At 35.7% G+C, this 21,346-nt stretch overlaps 1 protein-coding gene across 1 annotated transcript; it reads left to right on the top strand.

The window, feature by feature from the left end:
* The first annotated feature begins 671 nt into the window (after positions 1–671).
* Positions 672–20,201, top strand: LOC101245276 (calcineurin-binding protein 1). The gene is made up of 19 exons (XM_004245334.5): positions 672–810; positions 904–978; positions 1,273–1,392; positions 1,488–1,528; positions 4,464–4,675; positions 4,826–6,630; positions 7,937–8,146; positions 8,248–8,958; positions 9,081–9,316; positions 9,415–9,625; positions 9,769–9,924; positions 10,459–10,616; positions 10,690–10,882; positions 11,437–11,825; positions 15,800–15,980; positions 17,423–17,652; positions 18,650–19,313; positions 19,504–19,579; positions 19,668–20,201. Exons 1-19 carry the CDS (start codon positions 808–810, stop codon positions 20,000–20,002), a joined length of 6,006 nt encoding a protein of 2,001 aa, XP_004245382.2. The 5' UTR covers positions 672–807; the 3' UTR covers positions 20,003–20,201.
* The last annotated feature ends 1,145 nt before the right edge of the window (positions 20,202–21,346 follow it).

Below are 21,346 nucleotides of genomic sequence, written 5' to 3'. Positions count from 1 at the left end.
TGTACTATTGCACGTGAAATTATCGTGATGAACCTCTCGACTTTACTTGCAATACGATTTCTACTAAACAAAACAATTTTTTTTATTCTCACGTACTTTCATATGGAGTTGTTATTTTTACTAAATATATAAAATGACGATTGCACATCCCATACATAGGTTATGGATAAAATCAATGCTAAAAAGTAGATAAAATTTTGAATGAGAACCAAAATTGCAAACACGAGGGACTATTACTGCTCTATGTGAAAACTCAAGGATCACTTTAAGCCTTAATCCAAAAAAAAAGGCACTATTTTGATCCTTTTCTCAAAAGAACAAGTTAAAATTGTCTTTAATTTTTTTTTTTATTATTTAAGAATAAATCTTTTTATGCATAAAGTACAAGAACTAAATTAATATTTTCAAAATTTCATTTAAAATTAAAATTAATAATCACATTTAACACACATTTTCACACCTAAAAAATAACAAGTGAAATCAATAAATATAAAATCTATTACATAATCACAGATTCATTTCTTTTCCAAGTTATAATTATCTTATTTTACCATATTATTAGTTTATAGAATATCAAATCACTTGTATCCATTTATAATTAATTTCTCATAAATAATTTTTTCTTAAAAAATTATCCAATTATATAAAAAAGAAAAAAAAAACTCATCAACATAATATAATTAACCTACAACTATATTAACACTGAAATTCAATTTCATGCGTCTAAAGGGCTGTTAGCGAAGTTCCCTCGCTCAATTCTTCAATGGAGAAAATCCATTAGAGTTCAATTCATACTTGTTCGCTACAATGGTAACCTATCAAAATTCAAATAAATCAACTTTTTGCTGTATAGTTTTCAACTGGGTGTTTGATTCTTCTTTCAAAATTTGTTTTTTTTTTCAGTTTTCGATTGCAGCCATCAACGATACAGAGTCAGTAAGCCAATGGGAACCTTTAGCCCCAACCAAAGAAGCCCAGGTAAACTTGTTCTTGCTTTTGCGCTTGATTAAATGGGGTTTCTAATTGTCTGCTTAGTTGTTGGGATTGATTTAAGAATTGATTTAAAGAATCCCTTATGTTTCAGTACCCTAATTGTGCAAGATTAAGATATAAAAAGCTAGTTTAATTCATTATATTCATTTATCAAGTATTTAGAATTTGAAAATGCTAGTTGTGTTAAGAAATTATAAAGCATCTCTCAATTTTGTGATCGTGAGGAGCTGTTTTGATTTATGTCTTTTTATAATGAATTTTATAATTTGGTTTCTGCAGGAATTTCACTTATCACAAACATACCACGAGGGACTTTTGAAGTTGGAAGCTAAAGACTATAAAAAGGCTCGTGAGCTTTTGGAAGTGGTATTAAAGGATCCTTTGGTCGCAAATTCACAGGTACATGCTGATGGTTACCCTGGAATCACCCTCTTTTCTGATACATTCTTACAATGGTTATTTTTCTTCTTATTATTTTTGTGTTTTCACTGTAGGTGGATAGTAATTCTAGTGATGGTCATCTTTTGCAGCTCAGGTGTGTTTGAGGCTTAACTTTTAACTCAAACTACCGGTTCTAATTTTATTGTTAATTTCTTGTCTTTCTTGCTTGTTCCTGGCTACTAATTCTCTAATAATCTAGAATTACAAGTGGACTACCATCTCTTTTAGCTGGCTTTACAGCATTTCCCATATTATTTTCCTGTGCATTTAAAACTGAAGTCCATTTGTTGCTCATTCCCGCTATCATTGGTAGTTTATGTTTTGTATTATTGTTAGTGAGACTATATTGAATTGAAGAACTTAAAGAGATCTAAAAGAGCATGATATAAAAGGATCAGTTTAAGCCTCTGATTTTAGAAAATTGGTGCACCTTTCTGGATGTTGAAGACAAATATAAGTTAATAAAAACTGCACTTTCTAACATTTTGAACTATTAGATGAGAAAGTCACACACTTAACACGGTATCAAAACAACCAGAAGTCTTGGGTTCAGGTCTCATAAGTTTCTTTTACCAACTATTTAAAAGAAAAAAGATTTTTCACACACTTTAAGAAGTATGTGAAGGGGCCTGTTGAAGACAAAATTAAGTCAATAAAAAAGTGTGTTCTCTCTGAGTTTAGATAAAACTGCCACACATTTTAAAACGTGGAACTTTCACAAAAATGTATGCCCTTCCTCCCTTAAGATATCATATTTGATTTATATGTTTTTTCCTAATAGAAACATTAGTGTTGCATAAGGGAGGAGGAGGGGAAAAGGAAAAGAGAAACTATTTATGAGGTTTGAACCTTCCACTTACCTGGTGGAGGTGAGTAAATTCAACTTATATATCATATTAGTGTCAGTAGAAACAGTGTTGTCAAAGGTGTGTTTAAAGCGCGCTTAAGCCTTGAAGCTCAGCTCAAAATGTGTTGAGCGCTTTGCTTTGCTTAATGTGCGCTCCAGTGTCGTCATCAAGGTTCTAAGCCATACTTTTCCTTGCGAATGAGCCTCTGAAGAGGTGACACTAAACAATTGATATTTCACTTTATTGTAATTACTTGGACTAAACACATTCTTTTCCCCTTTGTGCCTTTTCCATTAAGCCCACCCTTTATTTGTGCTTTACGCTTGAAGCCCCAAAGGATCGTAGAGCTCAATTGCGGTTTTTGCCTTTGATAACACTTAAAGGAAGAATATATTTAAGTAATAGGTGAAAAGCTAGTTTAATAGACAAAATATCCTGTCAAAGTTGAAAAGTTTAGTAGTTTAGTGAATTGAATAAATAAGATATTGTCAAACATTTTTAGGATGTTCCAAAATGGACAGCTGTCATAAAATTTGGATGTAAGGAGAATTATGTATTTCTTTTTATGTAGAAGTAATGTGTTTCATTAAAAATCATCAAGAAGCATCGTTACAAGTAGCAGAATGACAAAAAGGAAGATTTAGCTCAGTTCAGCTCCTATACAAAGTGTTAATCTAAAACTAGAGTGCTAACAAAGTCTAGAAAATGCCCAGCACTAAGGACCGGGGTCAACTTTGACCAACAAAAAATGCTAGTTAGCATTTAGCTTTAAGAGAGTGATCTGGAGTTGAGATGCCACCAAAACATCTCTTGTTTCTTTTGTCCACAAACACCAAAAGATAGTAGCAGGAATCATCAGATTTTGTTGATAGCCTTATTAACTTTCCATCATCCCCAGCTCAAATTTAGGTGCTTGTCTCATGCTCATTGGAATAACCCGACTCAGGACAAAAAGGGCGCAAAACATGTTCCAAACACCAAGTAGCTATTGGATAGTGCAACGACAAGTGATTTACAGATTCCAGATCCTTGTTACATAGGTATTAGGTAACATCTGTTAGCTAGCAGAAGTTCATTCCTGTTAAGGTTGTCTTGTGTTAGAGTTAGACAAGCTTCATATAAGGTAATCCAGTTGAAGCATATGAACTAGAGGTTGGTGTAAGTTGCTCGGACTTGAGTGCAGGCGTCAATATGTGTGAAGATCTAGAGGTTATCCTTCATGATCTAACTTTAAGATTAGGGGGTACGGATCTATGTACTGATATGGATGGATGGATTCGGTTAAAAATAATTCAAAAATAAATAATTAGAGTTATAAAAATGTGCCGTAAGTTATGGTGGACCCTTTGGAAGGTAAGGAATACCTGAATTTTGAAGAGCAAGTTCAAATAGGTAATTATTATATAGTACAAGCATCTCTTTAGTGTTTATTGTGTAGTTCGAATCAGAAATCATTTGTATCTGTCTCGAATTTCTCCTTTGATTTTAGTCGAAGTACCCGAAATCGTTTCACCATATATGGATCCCACACCCACGTTGTGTCGACACAGGTGCGACATCCAAAGTGAAGAGTCCGTGCACAAGATATCTCTGGCACAAAATATCTTGTGAAGCAAATGGAACAAATGTACGTTGCCTCGTCTAAAAGGTTAATCTGTTGAGAGGACTGTTATTTGAATTAGGTCTATAACCGCTCATCATGTGCGGGCCAATTTTTTTATTTGGTCCAATCACGTGGAAATATTCTGTTGATAGGTGGTGGTGAGACTCAAAATGTGGACCTCATCTTGTTTTGGTACCATATCGAATTTTGTGACCCTTAATCTATTGATAAAGATGCAATACTTTATTTCTTTCTTAGTTGCAACATAAACTAAATACTCAAAGTAGGGGCCTTCACACTTCTCAAAGATTTAAGCATGAAGTTCACACCTAATTTGTGCAATAGGAGCTGTAATAAGGTGTTGTGGCTTTTAATAAACTAAGATAGTTTCCCTTAAATGCCTCAAATATAATTGACAATATCTTTCTTTTTATAACTGAGAAATCGGAGGGATAGTGGCATGGTTGAAACATGGTGGATAACGGGCCAGCTCTCAATCCATCTGCTCTTCTATTGACAATATTACTTTTTAAACATATATATCTGATGCTGGGTCATTGTAATTCACATTTCTGCAGATTTTTGGCATTGAAAAATCTTGCCACTGTTTTTCTACAACAAGGTGCTCCGTACTACAAAGATGCTTTACAATGCTATCTTCAAGCTGTAGAGATTGATAATAAGGATTCTGTTGTCTGGAATAAGCTGGGAACTTTAGCATGCTCAATAGGAATGTTGAGCATTTCCCGCTGGGCATTTGAGCAAGGATTATATTGCAGTCCCAATAACTGTGAGCATTTTATATCATGTTTAAGTTCTTATAAGCTTTCTTATAAGGTTTTCCGGTCACATGACGTGATTGTTAGGGCCCCCATATTCACCTTATGCCAGAGGTCATCTTTGTATAACTTCAGCTTTGCTTCTTCTTGACTATGTGCAGGGAATTGCATGGAAAAACTTTTAGAAGTACTTATTGCTATAGGCGATGAGGTTGCCTGCCTTTCAGTCGCGGAACTAATTTTAAGAAACTGGCCATCCCATTCTCGAGCTTTGCTTGTTAAAAGAACTATTGAAGAGTCTGAACCAATTTCATTTGCCCCAAGAGGGATAGACAAGCTAGAACCTAAACATATGCGGTTAAAATTTCCAGAGAAGAGAAAAGCTGCAGGTGTCGACCTTGATGAGGAGCCTGTTTCCAAAAAGTTGAAGCAAAATTTGGAGTTCTATCTTTCAGAAGTTTCCTGGACAGCTCTGGCCAGTGAACTTTTGAAAATTTTACATCCATCAATTGAATGTGGTTCTGAACTTGGACCAGGGAATGACGTATCTGGTGATGTTAGTATAATCATTAAATTGTCAAGCATACCAGACAAAATTAGGGATCCTTCAGGAAGGAAAGATATTTCACCCTCCACAGCTGCTGAAAACATTTCTGTCATGGATTTCAGGGCTGAGACAGGTAGTGTTAGTAGAGAAAATGAATCAAGTATTTGCGGAGAACACCCTCAAGAAAGGCGAAGCAGCCGCCTGGAAAGGCTCCGAAGCCGTAAACCAGACAAAGAAGAGTTAGATTTTGAGACCAGCAGGGACCTCACTAAAGTTGTAATGCAATTTCTAGGACCCTATGTTGTCAATCAAGCAGGACTTGCAGACCAAGCTGAGGATCTTCCTAATTCACAGGACACAGAATGTAGAGATGTTGTAGGATTTGTCCTGAAAACGACAAGAAATCATGGTGCTTACCACTTGGGTCACATGCTCCTGGAAGAAGTTGCCAGGCGAGGCATTTTATATCAGGATGGCATGTCTAAATTTTTGGATCTAGAGAAGGTGATAAGGTTTTGGGGCCAGGAGAGGACTCCTGAATGCAATTTGTTTCTTGCTGAGTTATATTATGATTTTGGTTTGTGTTCTTCTGACACATCAAAAAAATCTAGCTTCTTGTCAGAGGCTTCATATCATGTTTGCAAAATAATTGAATGCGTTGCTTTGGACTATCCGTTCCACGTTGTTGGCAGGAAAGAAAGTGCTTCAGTGGGGGATCATTTTCAGAGTCATGGTCATAGTGAATATCCACTTAATAAAAATCATGAGTTTTGGGTTCGCTTTTTTTGGTTAAGTGGGCAATTATCTCTATCAGATGGTGACAAAGCGAGAGCTCGAGAGGAGTTCTCTATTTCGGTGGAGCATTTGACAAATAAGGAAAGCAAGAGTGATTTCGTTCTTTTATCCCACTTAAAATCGTATAAGAGGCTGACTGTCAATAAAATTCTCCATGAGATTCATCTTTTGGAGGTTGATTTTCTAATGAAAGATGGTATCCATCAGTTAGTTGAGAAAAATCTGCACTCTGAATGTGTAAAAACACTTGCTCCTCTTCTCTTCTCCTCAGAAGAGGTCTCTGCTGAATCATCACATGTCACCACTCATACAGGGAGAGGGCTAACTTCAATAGAACTGTCTGCCTTGGATATTTTAATAAAAGGATGTGAGGAAACTGAGCCATTGAACATTGAGGTCTATTTAAATTGCCACAAAAGGAAGCTGCAGATGCTTATTACTGCTGTTAGTGAGGAAGAGAATCAATTTTCTAACCAGATGAAAGGTTCAAATATGCTATCTATCTCTGACACAGAGTCTAAGGAAATCCCAAGTGATCTCTGGAACATGGCTGCTCAAGAAGTGAAAGCAATATCTCAATGTGCCTCAAGGATAAAGAGCATCACGGACCCTTCTGAAAACTCTGTACGTTAGTTTTGTCTGAATTGTGTTTTTGGCAGATGTGTTGATCTTTAATTTTTTTTTTTATTGATGATGCTAAACTGCTATTAATATCAAGGCGAATGATAATTTGATTTGATGGGGAAAAACTGTGCATTCAAGTAAAGAATCCTAGACAAAACATCCACAGAATGAACCTTTATTTACCTTTTTTTTTAAATCATACATAAGGGGAAGGGAAGGGGAAATGAGGGAGAGGACTGCAAGGTGGTGAACCAAACTCTCACCAACAAGGTGAAAGTGTAAGCAACCAACCAATTGAACTACAAAGATTCTTCTTAGACTGAACCTTTTATTGAGATGTATTAAAATGATCATGTCATTGGCTTTTCCTGGTTTCAACTTGGACCCCCCCCCCCCCCCACACACACAAAAAAAAAAAAAAAAAAGAAAAAAAGAAAAAGAGAGAAGATTTAGAAAAGCTCAAATGAAGCATCTTTCTTATGGGTTTTGACCAACATTAGTCATATTATGTTTGTTGGTTAAATTCTCAAAAAAAAAAAATTATGTTTGTTTATTCAACTTTCTACTGTTTATAACAGTTTTGACTTTGCATACTAGATAGTAAACCGTAGTTCTATGGTTATGATGCTTAGCACTTTCTCATCCTGAACTTCGGTCGTATAGACAATTAAGGTCCATGTTCTTGTTGACAAATATTAGAAGAAAGGTAAACTGGTACTTTACATTTGGTTTTCCTAGAAATTATGACGTTTATTTAATTGATGAGCAATGATCTTAGGAAACCAAATTAGTTTTCTCTCTGTGTTCTTTTGATCTAAGTTTCTCAGAGTCTTCACTTTTGGTGCTGCACCCGTGTCGACACAATGTGGGTGCGGGTGTGGGTACCAAATTTGAGAGAGATTCTGATAGATTCAATGATTTTTGTGATAAAAACAAAAACTAAGGTGAAATTGAAGAAATGGAGCACCTTGTATATATAAATTTCTATTGTCACTCACTACCTCCCTTTATCTCCTTCCATGATTCTCTTCCTGATAATATTTTCTCCTCAAGTTTTCCACATAATATCTCATAATTTAGGTTTTACAAGTCTATTTATATATATTTGATTTACTTTTAGCTGAATCCCCTCATCGGTATCCATACATGGATCCGTATCCCGAATTCTAAAATTTAGATCATAGAGGATCTCACCTCTATATCCTCACCCTTATCGGACACCCGCAACAGAGTCTGAGCAACTTAGCTTTTGATAAATATATTTTGGTGCAAATGTTGCAGAACTTGATACGTCTTTTTTTTGTAGAATGGTGTTCCAGTGACTGTCATTGGTGATATTCAGTCGTTGCTGCTGATGTTTATGTGTAATGTTGCCAACACATATTCTTGTAAGAAATTTTCTTCTTCAGGAATTTCAGATCATACGGAACAAAGAGAAAGCGTGTACTTCATAGATGCAGTTATTGCATTCTGTAAACTCCAACACTTGATCCCAAATGTTCCTATAAAAACTCAAGTAAGACATCTTTCTTTCTTAGAGGGTTTAGACTGTCAAATTTCATCTGTAACATTAATGTGATTACAAATAAGCTGATCTCTTCTACCATGTCATGCCAGACAGAGTTGATCGTGGCAATACATGACATGCTAGCTGAGTTTGGTGTCTGCTGTGCAAGTGCAACTGGTGAAGAGGAAGAAGGAACATTTCTTAAACTTGCAATAAAGCACCTCTTAAACTTGGATATGAAACTGAAGTCTAACTTTCACTCTACTTGCAAGGAATTTGAAATGTCTCAGTGTGACAAACAGTCTAACCATGATAATAATGTACAGAAATCTGAGCAACTTACTCATGAAAGTCACGTCAACGTGTTATCGAACTTATCAAATTTGGAGAAGCTGAATGTGGAAGCAGGTCAGGTAGATAGAGCTGAAGCTACCGTTTCAGATAAAGTTGCTGTTGAGAGGATTAGTGCAGAGGCTATTTCTTCCAGAAAAGCTCTGGAGGTTGAGAAAACTACAATGGAGGACAGTAAGAATGTTGATGATATCTCTGACAGTACGTATCCTAGATCGGCAAACTTTAAGGATCAATTGGTCGAAGATGGAACTGAGCTAAGTGAAGTTGCAAAAGAGGAGCTTGAATTTGCCATTGATAATGCTTTGGATCAGTGCTTTTATTGCCTGTATGGATTGAATCTAAGGTCTGATGCATCGTATGAAGATGATTTAGGTGAGCATAAGAACACAAGCCGGGGTGATTACCAAACCAAGGAGCAATGTGCTGATGTTTTTCAGTATATACTTCCTTATGCTAAAGCTTCTTCTGTAAGTGCTATGTGTCTTCTTTTTCTTGAATCCCATTTATCAAACCTTCCTCCAAACCCTTATTCCCCAAGTTTATGTAAAATATATTATTTTAAAAGTTCTCGATTTGGCTCGTCATTCAGAGGACAGGGCTCATTAAACTCCGAAGAGTCCTTAGAGCTATACGAAAGCACTTTCCACAACCACCAGATGATGTTTTAGCTGGAAATGCAATCGACAAGTTCTTAGATGGTCCTGAAATGTGTGAAGACAAGCTCTCAGAGGAAGCAGGATCCAGTGGCTTTCTGGAATCCATGACAAAGATATTATTACCAGACCCCATAAGCCTGGAACAACAGAAAGCATCATCAAAAGGAAGGTAAACATGTTAGTTGTGGGATCAGCACTATGGCGAATAGACTTACTAGTATTTTGGACTATGGAATCAAACAGATATTTGCCATTGGTTGTTTGCAGTTCTGAGCCATACCTGGAAGTTTATAGCAACTTGTATTATCTTCTTGCTCTGTCTGAAGAAATGAATGCAACTGATAAATGGGCTGGCTTTGTTCTGACCAAAGAAGGGGCGGAATTTGTGCAGCAAAATGCAAAACTCATCAAATATGATTTAATTTACAATCTCCTACGCTTGGAGAGTTGGCAGAAACTAGCAAATATCTATGATGAGGTAAGAATATTCTGCTATCTATCTGTCCAGGCTTGCAGCTAATACGTCCCCTAACGGAAGACACTTTTCTAACTGGTGGGAGTTCATATCTTGCGCTTCGTAGTTACTTAATCTCTTTGTTTTCTGTACTTTTGGGAACACAGGAGGTAGACTTGCTGCTAAATGACGGAAGCAAGCAAATAAATGTTCTGGGATGGAGGAAAAATGCTGCTTTATCTGAAAGAGTTGAGGCAAGTCGCCGAAGAAGCAGGCGATGTTTGTTGATGACCTCAGCTTTAGCGAAAACAGCAGATCAACAGGTGTGCTTCACTCTGATAATTTGTGGAAGAAAATTTTTCTTTTGTTATATCTAATTGCCACCTTGGAGTGATCAAGGACAGAAGCACTGTCAGAGTTGGAAAAAATCTTCTGAATATACATGAATTTCATGTATCTAGATTTCTTGTTTTTTATTGTTTGGTTGGTGGTCCTGACAAACATGTATAATGATTTGAATGTTTTCTTAGGTGTTAGCAATTTTCAGTTAGCTTGGCATTTGACTATGTTGATCGATGTCGTCTCAATTTTTATTTAACTAGTTTATATGAATGTGCATAAATATAATATATAAAATTGAGTGTTTTTAGTTGGAGTATTATTGTAATTTAATTTTCAAATTGGAGGTATTATAATAATTAAACATTCAAGTTATGGAGTTCATGCTTCTAAGGTAGTATAGATAGATATAGATAACGATAAGTTACCTTATTGAAAAAAAGTTTTTGTTTGAGTCAAGGGGGCCTTAGCTCATTTAGTTCTCACTGTCTACATGTGATTGCTCCTGCTTCTTTCAGGCTGAGATACATGAGTTATTGGCATTAGTATATTATGATGGTCTTCAGAATGTAGTACCAATCTATGACCAAAGATATGTTGTACCATCTAAAGATTCAGCATGGATGATGTTCTGTCAGAACTCATTGAGACACTTTCATAAGGCCTTTGCGCACAAGTAAGTCTGTCTGTTGACTCCATTTCCCTTGATTATTTCATCATCTAAGATATAACCTAGCATGCAATTTCAGAGAGGATTGGTCTCATGCATTTTATCTGGGAAAACTCTCCGAGAAGCTTGGATACTCTCATGAGACGTCATTTTCGTTCTATGCTAAAGCTATTGCTTTGAATCCATCTGCTGCGGATTCATTCTATAGGATGCATGCTTCACGGTTGAAGTTACTTTGCACGTGTAGGAAACAAGATGAGGAGGCCTTAAGGGTTGGTGCTTTGCTTTAACTCCTTTCCATCTCCTCCTTTATTGAGACGGTTACACATGTAAGCAAGCTGTGATATGAACTGGTCTGTATTGATAGTTGTGAAAATAGCTAATTCAGTTAGCAAATTAAATTCTTTTTCGATAGACCATAAAATTTTGAGAGACATACACAACAATGCCACATTTCAAACAAAATATATAAGCAAGCGCAACAAAAATATATTCACTCGGTTATTAACATGGCCGCTTAGAGTTGAGGTCTGTGATTATATAATACTCTTCTCTAATCAGTAACCCATATAAGTTCATGAATTTCAGCAGCATATGGATTGTCTTCCCTTTTACTTCACAGCTCAAAGAGTTTTAAAAATAAAACTTGACCATTGCATCTGGGAGTGGGAGGACTTAGCATGTCTAAGCTAATGGTTTCTTCTGAATACTTTTAGTCTGTATGCCCCTTCTCTGGCCAGACTTGGAAATAGTTACCTTTTTCAAGTGGTCATTTTCCATGTGTTATCACTGTTATTGACTTAATTAGTGCCTGGATGCATTTTAGGTTGTTGCTGCATACTGTTTCAATCAACCAACACAGGATACTGTGATGGATATCCTCAGTAAGGTTTGCCCATCAATTTTAGAATCGACGTGCACTGAGGATAGAACTCAGGGAGAGTACTCTGTCAATGATGGAAAAGGGGATTCACATTTGGAAGGGGTATGGCAGATGCTTTACAGTGATTGCCTTTCTGCTCTCGAAATCTGTGTGGAAGGAGACCTGAAACATTTTCATAAGGCTAGATATATGCTTGCTCAAGGCCTATATCGAAGAGGTGGGAATATGGATATACAGAAGGCAAAGGATGAACTTTCCTTCTGCTTTAAGTCGTCTCGTTCTTCATTCACAATTAACATGTGGGAGATTGACAGTACGGTTAAGAAGGGAAGGTACGCATTTCCTTTTCTTTTTCTTTTTTTTTTCTGTCCTGACATTTTGGAACATCGAGGAATCACTATGATAACATTTTCTGATTCCTTATAGATAGATTGTTCTCTGTTTATTTAGGGAAGGCCTGTCTTATAGTTGAATCAGAGTCTCAACATCCACAAAGACGGTGTCAGCTTTTAACTTACGATGTAAAAAGATTGTCATCACGTTGACATAGGTTATTAGAAAGATCAACACTGAGTTTCCAAAATATCCATCCATGTATCTATAAAATAAGATATTTTCTTTCTACCAAAGAGTTCAAAATGGAAGAAAGATAGCCTTGAATGTTTCATACAAGTTTTTTCTGTTCCTTTCTCGCAAGTTATCCATATTATGAGAAAACTAAGCAAGCAAAAGAAGATTGAGAAAGGCATTGTTTGATTATTCCCTGAAGCTATTGGCGGTTTAATGTAGTCTACATGCTCTAAGAAAGGAACGAACACAAAACTGCAAATTACAGGAAATAAATCAATCTAATTGATTTTGTATATCCTTATTGATATGTACTATATTCACAAAGTCCTAATGCTCCTCCTCAAGCTGACATACAAATCATATGTATTAAGTTTGCTATATATGTAAGGTAAGGGGCTTGATGTATATATCACAAGTTGATCATTTGACTTCACGGACTTCATGACAATATCTTTTGAGAATTGGGATTATCTTCTCTTACGAAATAACTATCATTTTGTTATGGTCCCCTGATATGGATCTGGTTATGGGGTGATGTAATATGAAATCCAAAGTTTTTTTTCTTACGACATATGGTGCTGGTTTGTTAAGAGAGGATCTGCAATCTCTTGAGTTAAAGTACTCAAAAACTGAAAATTACTTTTCTGCTTACATTTCCTGAGACAAATAGGCAATTTAAATACAACATTTAAAAGGTAACTACCCCTGGAAACTAGACGTAACTTCCTAACATTACTAAAACTAAAAACTGCACTATTACAGGAAAATAACTACTACTAAAAGGAAATAACTATTGCTAAAAAGAGATAACTAGTGTTGTAACTATTGGATGACTAAGGAGTGATAACATTACTCTCCTCCTTCAAATCGCGCTTTTAACTCCAGCGGTAAGTGCGGAAATTAATATTTCCCTCCTTTCCAACAAACTCTTCCTCATCGTCTATAAAGTCAATCCAGAATAATTTATTGCATTGATGACCTCGGTCCTCGGGTGAATGGTCCATCACAATTGAAACAAAGTCCCTTAAGCCGCCTTTCCTCCTTTTTAGATCTGGTCAGTTTCTTCACAAATCTAGCATGTTGTTGGGGTGAGAAATCTGTTGTCTTGGATTTGCAAGCATGTAACGATTGTGAACAAACGGGTTGTTCCTTGTGTTCATAAAGTCGAGATAAACTCATCACTTCTAATTGATGGCCCAAAGCGAAGGTTACATTGACGTTTGAATTCATCCCAAGATGGTTAAGGCATAGCTATCTCTAGTTGAAGAAACCAAAGTTGTGCATTGCCTTTTAAATGAAAAGAAGCAAGTCCAACCTTTTCTTGGAGTTTGTTGGTGTCGAAAGAAGTATTCGCATCTGTTCAACCATCCCAAAGGGTCCTCTTAGCCATTAAATCGTGGGAAATCCAACTTTGTATGTCAAGGAGTGATGAAACTTCCTCCTACTTCTGAACCTGACCCTCCAACAACTTTATGTTTTCCCTTCCAACCTCAATTCTGACATATTTTCGTTTGAATCAAGATCGACCTTATAATTCTCTAAATCCTTTGCGAGTGCATCCAAACAAGCATTTATTGCTTCCTGTCTGGCCAAATAGGTTGCACGTTCTTCGTAGAACAAGTTCACCAATTGTGCTAGTTGATGTTGAATTTAATCTCCCATAACTCCCAGCTCTGATACCAAGTTGTTATGGTCCCCTCAAATGGATCTGGTTATGGGCGATGCAAGATGAAATCTGAAGTTTTCTTTTTTTTCTACCTATGGTGTTGGTTCGTTAAGAGAGGACCCGCAATCTCTTGAGTAAAAGTACTCAAAAACTGAAATTACTTTTCTGCTTACATTTTCCGAGACAAACAAACAATTTAAATACAACCAAAACTAGGACATGACTTCCTAACACTGCTGGAATGAAAAAGTGCACTATTACAGGAACATAACTTCTGCTAAAAAGAAATAACTAATGTTGTAACTATTGGATGACTAACGAGTGACAACACAATTTTTATGTGCTTTGTCCTATCATGAAACACTGGATTTGATCCAATGTAAAGCGCAACCTGATTATACCCTTCAGGGTGGCCTAGTGGTTTGGGCTTGGGACTCTCACGTTGGAGGTCTCAAGTTTGAAACCCTTTGTCAGCAAAAGCAAGGGGTTTGCCTTCTGGGTCGAGCTCGTCGCACCAGATCTCCTAGTGTGGGTTACCTCTCCTATGTGGTTTGCGAGCTATTGCATAGGAGCGGGAGTTTTACCTTGTGCCCACCCAAAAGGTAGTAGCTGCGGGTTTCCCTTGTCATAAAAAAAAGTGCAACTTGATTATCACACACAAGTTCAGTTTGACCATTCTCTCCAAATTACTGTTCTCTTTGCAGTTACTTGATTCAATGAGTTCACATGTGGCCATTGTGTAGCATGATATTCTGCTTCTTCACTTGATCTTGCAGTTACATTTTGTATCTTACTTTTCCATGAAACTAGATGCCCCCAACCATAATGCTATTTCCATAGATAGATCATATGTCTGCTCAATTCGCATTTGTATATCCATCAATATGCTCATGTCCTCGATATTTATGAAGTACTCTCTTTTCCTGGAATATATTTTAGGTATCGAAGGATACAAATAAATGCATTCCAATAACTATCACAAGGAAATCCAAGTATTCACTTACAACATCATTAGGAAAACAATTTCAAGGCGAGTCATGGTGTGGTAATTTAACTTGCATATCAATCTCCAATACCTTCCAAGATTATTACTAGGGTATTCCTTAATTTGGTAGTGTAACTCAACCTTAAAAGCTAGCTCATGAGGGGAGAATTGTCCAAAGTCCATCCAAGGAGACCAATTTCCCTAACCTTTTCCTATTGGGACTTCTTAACAGGTAGAAAGTTAATCTTCGGATCCACGGAGTATCAATGAACCTACAGTTTGTCATGCTTGTCTCTGTAAGAATTTAAATGGCATACTTCCTCTGATAATGAAAATGGCTGATTTGGATTGAGCAACCTCAATTATAAGAAGTACCTGAACCGACCAAGGTTCGTGGTTTAAAATTACCAAAAAAAGGTTGACGCTTTAACTTGGGTGGTTTCATCTTCATTACCTGTGATATCTATATCATCAACGTAGACGATCAAACACAAGCACAAATGTGGAGCAGAGGACGATAAACAACCGCATAATTAGCTTCACCATGAGTTATACCTATTTCTTGGATAACCGTGTTAAATTTGTCGAACCACACTCGAAGGGACTGCCTCAGGTCATAAAGTTTGTATGTGTTGATTTTCTTGCTGAAACTGAGTCAATTTATTTGACCCTTTAAATGTATGATTGTAAAATATTGGGCTTGGTGAGTAAGAATTCGCAGAAGCTAGTTTTTGCGACTCCCAAAAATAGGTTACATCACTCACAAGTAGGAGAGAAAGATATGCTACTATCGCAACTTAGGGAAATGTGAAAATCCATAAGAAGACTGACAGGAACTGAAGTTCGATTCATGAATGCCTATGTTTGTGAGGGAAATGTGAGGTTGTTAGGTTGTTGTAGCCATCAAATGATACAGTGACAGCATGATTTTATTTCTCTCACCTGGTGAACTTGGTAAGAAGGAGGGGCAAAGTCAATTATAATCATGTTCCTAGATAATTCTCTTTTCAGGTCCATTACTTGGTCAGATATTGGAGCCATATTTCTTGCCTCATTAGCTGATCATTTTTTTCCTCATATTACAGGCGCAGAACCCAAGGTTGCTCAGGGAACAAGAGAGCCCTAGAAGTTAACTTGGCAGAAAGTTCTCGGAAGTTCATTACTTGCATCCGCAAGTACATATTATTCTATTTAAAACTGCTGGAGGAGACAGGAGACATTTGCACCCTTGATCGGGCTTATTTCTGTCTCAGGACAGATAAGAGGGTACACACTTCCATATGAATTGGCTGCATACATTGTTCACAATGACTAGCAGCATCAATATTTATCCTAATGAAAATAACATATTCTTCTTTGTACACTTCTCCTTATTGCATCGACCCTTTCTGAGGTTGCAATTATTAATAAGCCTCTTTGAGGGTGATTTTGAAAATTCACTGCTTTATCACATATTATTATAAGTGGAAGGATTTAAGTTCAAAGTTAGATTACGAAAATGTCCTTCACCCATTTTTTAAATTAAAAAAGTCTTTCACTATTTTTTAAAATTAAATCATTAATAACAATTGAACTTGACCAATACATGATTAGATGTTACAAATTATCATTTTCCCTTTCTCAATGAATTTGATTGATAAACCTTTTATGTTCTACCATTATACACATTCATTCAAACCCTTTCTTCTACTTAATTTCTCTCTGGATAAATATATTAATCCACTGCACCTTTTGTTTCATAATCTAACAGTTCTTATATAATATTTTTTTATTGGTCATTATTTTTCTTTTTGATTCGTGCCTTCGTTCATTTTTTTATTTTCATGATTGTTGGAAAAACACATCATCTAATAGTTCTCATGTAATATTTTTTTATTAGTCACTACTTTTCTTATTTGTTTGTGCCCTTCATTCATCTTTTTATTTTAATGATAGTCGGAGTATTTATATTCGAAGAAACTTAAGCCTCGGAACTTAGAATTTTTGAGTGATGATTCTAATTGGTAAAAATATATTTCTATTTTTACAAGTTGTTCATTATCCCCCTAAATTTTTTTTGATATTTATGTTTTAGACAGAAATTAAACACTAGAAAGAGTATTTTATATGCACAAAAACACATATAGGAGTACTTCAGACAATGTTGAGTAATTTTATATCAACAAGAGATGGTCTTATATAAATTATAATAGTAACAAAGGTCAAACGTGCAAGGCACGTTTCCAGAACTAGTTTATTTATAAGAATAAGAAAGCATTTCTTATGGCTAAACTTTGTGACAAAAATGCGCAGTTTTATTATTTATAGGAAAAGCATTTCTCATGCCATATCTTAGAGCTCTACAAGTTGGAATTACAGTTTATTGCAAAGAGTGTTGTCTTACCATTTCTCTTTATCAAAAAAAGTTGTCTTACCATTTATAATGCCATGGAACATAATGCAGGAAAAACATGAAAAGTGCTTGAAAGAACATTTATTCTATGTTACATATCATCAGTTTAAACTTCATATTGTTAGGATATTCAAATTAGATCCTCAATTCTTCAATTCTCTCGTTGTTGCCTGTTCTATTGGATACCAACATGAAGCCTAAAGCTCTGCCCGTACTACATTTAATCAATTCATCCCACTCTTATAAATTTGGTTCATCTCCATTTCTATTTAATCAAAACTCTCTTGTCTAACATACGTATATATATTTCATCCAGTTCTCCTCGTGTCTTGAGGATCTCATACCAGTTGCCCTTGGACGATACTTAAAGGCATTAATTTCATCTATACATCAGAGTGACAGTAAATCTTGTGCTGCTAGCAACTCAAGTGAGCATCATCTGGAGAAAATGTTCTCTCTGTTCATGGAACAGGTCACCATGTGGTCTGATATTTGTTGCTTGCCAGAAATAAAGAGCTCCGAGTTGACAGAGAGCTGCTTATTTGGGTAAGTCCTTTTAAAGTGATCCCAACTTTATGTATGCTGTACCAAGTTGATATTTTACTGTGGTCTTCAACTTCGCTCACATTGCAATTGAAAAAATAAAACTTGTTTTCTCTCTCTATTGTAACTAGAAAAGGATTTTTTCCCTACCTCCTCTGTAGACTCAATATTGATCTACACCAGTTGCAAGGGGAGATAAATAACAATGATATAAGGAAAGGAATTAATTGCTCTTTAATATCAGGACTATGTTCAGGATAAATTCTTTTCTTTTTTGATGACCGTGGTGTTTGGGCCAGCTTTCACACCTCGACTGGTTCCATGGGATACCCCCCACCTTCCCACCAGCAATAGGTATCAGGTAACTGTCCACCAATGCTAGGACAGATGGGAAGAATCACCTAGTGTTTTTTGCCTCCGCTGAGAATTGAACCTGAGACCTCATGGTTCTCAACCACTTCATTGACCACTAGGCACACCCTTGCCAAGATAATTTCTTCTCTACTATGGTAAATGAGATATTTTGTTTTAATGTGTTTTGATGTAAAGACACACTAGAGAGAAGGATTTGTTTTGGATATTTATCGCCATGCCCCTTATATCTGGATTAGCAAAAGAAAATTGTATTATCTTGTTTCTATAAATGTGTTGGTGCACATATAGGAACTGCAAGAAATAGGTGTTATTTGATAACAATCTGAATAGGATTAGCACTTATATATGCGTTCTCAGCTGGTTGGTCAATATTCTCATACAAGTACATGAACTATGAAGATATTGTCCTCAGATCAAGTACTTAATATATTTTTCATTTTTGAGAATGTATGAGTTTTCCAGTATATCCCAGAAGTATCTATTGTTTATCCCAACTGTTGGATTGGGCTTTAAACAAAATGAGCATTTGTGGAATACAGTTTTGAATCCGTTAAAGCTATGGAGTCCACTGCCTGATTACAGTTAAAACAGTTTGCTTATGCAAACATTCTGACATTCCTTGCAGATATCTTTATCGATATATCCAGTCCTTAGAGCAAAATATCAAAGTTGAAACACTTGAAGGAATAAATGAGAAGATACGCAAGCGTTTGAAGAACCCAAAGCTGTCGAGTAGTAACTGCGCAAAAGTTCATAAGCATGTTTCTGCTGCTTGGTGTCGATCACTTGTAATTAGCATGGCTTTAATAACGCCTTTGCATTCAAGACTCTCCAGTGAAGTCCAAGGTCCAAATTCACCAGTTAATGGATTAGAGAACTCACAACTGCTTTGTGTTGATCTCCAACTGGATGAATTATGGTGTTCATCTTTTGAAGACATGAATCATGTGAAGGATCTTGAGAGGAAGTGGAACCCGTCATTGTCTAAAATAAAAAATGTAATAGTAAAGAGAGCTGCAGATGAAGATCTGGAAACTGCTTCTATGTTGCTTAGGTCTTGCTATAATTTCTACAAGGACACATATTGTGCATTGCTTCCATCAGGTATAAACCTTTATATGGTGCCATCTCAATTTGCTACAGAAACATATATCCAACCTGGGATAGACGCGGTTGACATACTTGATATGAACACTTCACGGAAGCTAATTTTGTGGGCCTACACTCTTCTGCATGGCCACTGCACAAGTGTTTCAGCTTCTATTAAGTATTGTGAAGAGAACTCGAAGGTATTACATCCTTCCTTATTGAGTCCATGCAACATAATTCTTTTTTTCTATTAGCCTATCATACTAGTTCAGGATGCTTTTTGTTTGGCTATTAAGAGCATGTAGAAGAAGGTTAAAAGGGGAAAAAAAGACGGTATAGATATGATCATTTCTCTACAACTGATGAAATTGAATGCTGCTTTCCTTGCAGTCAAGGATAAAAAAAGGAAGTGGAAGCATGTGGCCTTCAAGTGCAAATGCATCTCCTGCGACAGCTTCCAATATAGGTGATCAACTAGTTTCATTATTTTTGTCAACATTAGTAGTGTATGCATTTTTGTGTCCTTTCCAAGCTGATTGTTAACTCTGTTGTAGGTGTAGGAAAAGATGGGATGAGTAAAAGCTCTGAACCAGATGGTTCCCCATTATCAACTTTGGGCAATGCACCATACTCTGAAGCTGACGGATCACAAAAAGGTACCCCTCCCAGTCTGCCAGAAACTGAGAAGGCAAGTGCTTCTTTCTCCAAAATGGGGGGCACAATGGATGCATTGTCATTATCTCTGCCTGATGGTGAGAGCACGACGTCTCCAAATGCTGTAACTGCTGATAAGAGACACAAGGTTTTATTGGCTGCTCCACATGACAACCCTGTTGTTGAAGTCAAGGAGTTGGATATGCAGAATGACACAGAACCTGGAAACATTTGATGTTGTACATTATATTTTAGCCAGTATGTTTTGCTATTGTTGCCTTACAAGTCGTCTATTGTTGTATGTAAGCAGTATCTTCCTTTCTTGAAGAGTTCTTGTTTTTTTCTTTTTATCTGCTGTTCTGTTGGTGTCCAAAGGGATACAAAATGGGATTCTTATGCAATTTATAATTCAAATAAACAGTTCACACCTTGCATAGCCCTATAATCTTTATTTTTTCATTATCCATTTTCTAAATCTATATGATATGATCTATAACCACTTAATTTATACATATAGCACATACACTCATTATGCAACACATATACAACCTTAAATGCATTATATGCACATTTTATAAATGATGCGTCTGTTCTATATAATCATATGTATAAATAATGTATCAACACTATTATACACAAAATCAAGGGTTACTCGAATCTATACAAACGATTCCCAATCTAATTTTCCGAATCTTTATCCACAAATATCATTTGAATCCAAAACCTCTCGTCTCCCAATTTTCATTTCGTCTCAATTACATTTAAACCTATCAATTTAATTGTTAATGTACCATTTAAATTTTGTGAAAAAGAAAAAAATTGCGAACAAATGTCAATTTTTTTAATTTTTAATTTTTAAAAAAAGATTTGCATAGTTTCTATGCATTTTTATGTGAAAAAATAATACATGAAATCACTAATGGAAATGCGTCGATTCTTTTTAAAAAAACACCGACAATCTAATAGTTTATCGAGTTTTAGCATATTTTAGTAATATTATAAGCAATAAACAAGAGCTATTTTTACCAGTATTGGAGATGCAAATGGTTGAGTTAAATCCACATTCCATGTTAGAGGAAGGAAAGGCATAAAAAAACTTGTCACTCTTCTGACGAATAACAAACTAAGGGGTCGGTTGGTAGGCTGCATTAAAACAGATAGTCCATATATTATGTATGGTATTATTTAGTACTATATTTGGTGGAAAATTGTGTCTATGTATAACTAATCCATGGATTAGTTATACTTCCTACGTGGTATTATATGATGTATTACTAATATCTTCCATTTGGAGATATTAGTAATATATGGTATATAATACCATGGGATAAGGACAAGCTTACAAGTTATTTAGAGAGAATTGTTTGTTACTATATATATATATATATATATATATATTTGTGCAATTTTTCAATTATTTATATTTTGAACAATAAAATTAGATACATATTAAAATTACAACTTACAATTTTATATGTAAATATAGATAATTTATTTAATTGTACTATTGTTTATCGTCTTTTCAATTTTAAAAGTTGATAATTTTTTTTTAAATTGAAAATTGACATTTTGTAAGTGA

Source organism: Solanum lycopersicum, chromosome 8, assembly GCF_036512215.1.
Source record: "Solanum lycopersicum chromosome 8, SLM_r2.1".
Classification (NCBI taxonomy): Eukaryota; Viridiplantae; Streptophyta; class Magnoliopsida; order Solanales; family Solanaceae; genus Solanum; species Solanum lycopersicum.
This window is presented reverse-complemented; position numbering and strand designations above follow the sequence as displayed.

Excerpts from the sequence above, each read along its gene's own strand:
- LOC101245276 (XM_004245334.5), top strand. Across the intron at positions 1,393-1,487 it reads CTTTGGTCGCAAATTCACAG|GTGGATAGTAATTCTAGTGA; the intron begins GTACATGCTGAT and ends TTTTCACTGTAG. Across the intron at positions 6,631-7,936 it reads CGGACCCTTCTGAAAACTCT|AATGGTGTTCCAGTGACTGT; the intron begins GTACGTTAGTTT and ends TTTTTTTTGTAG.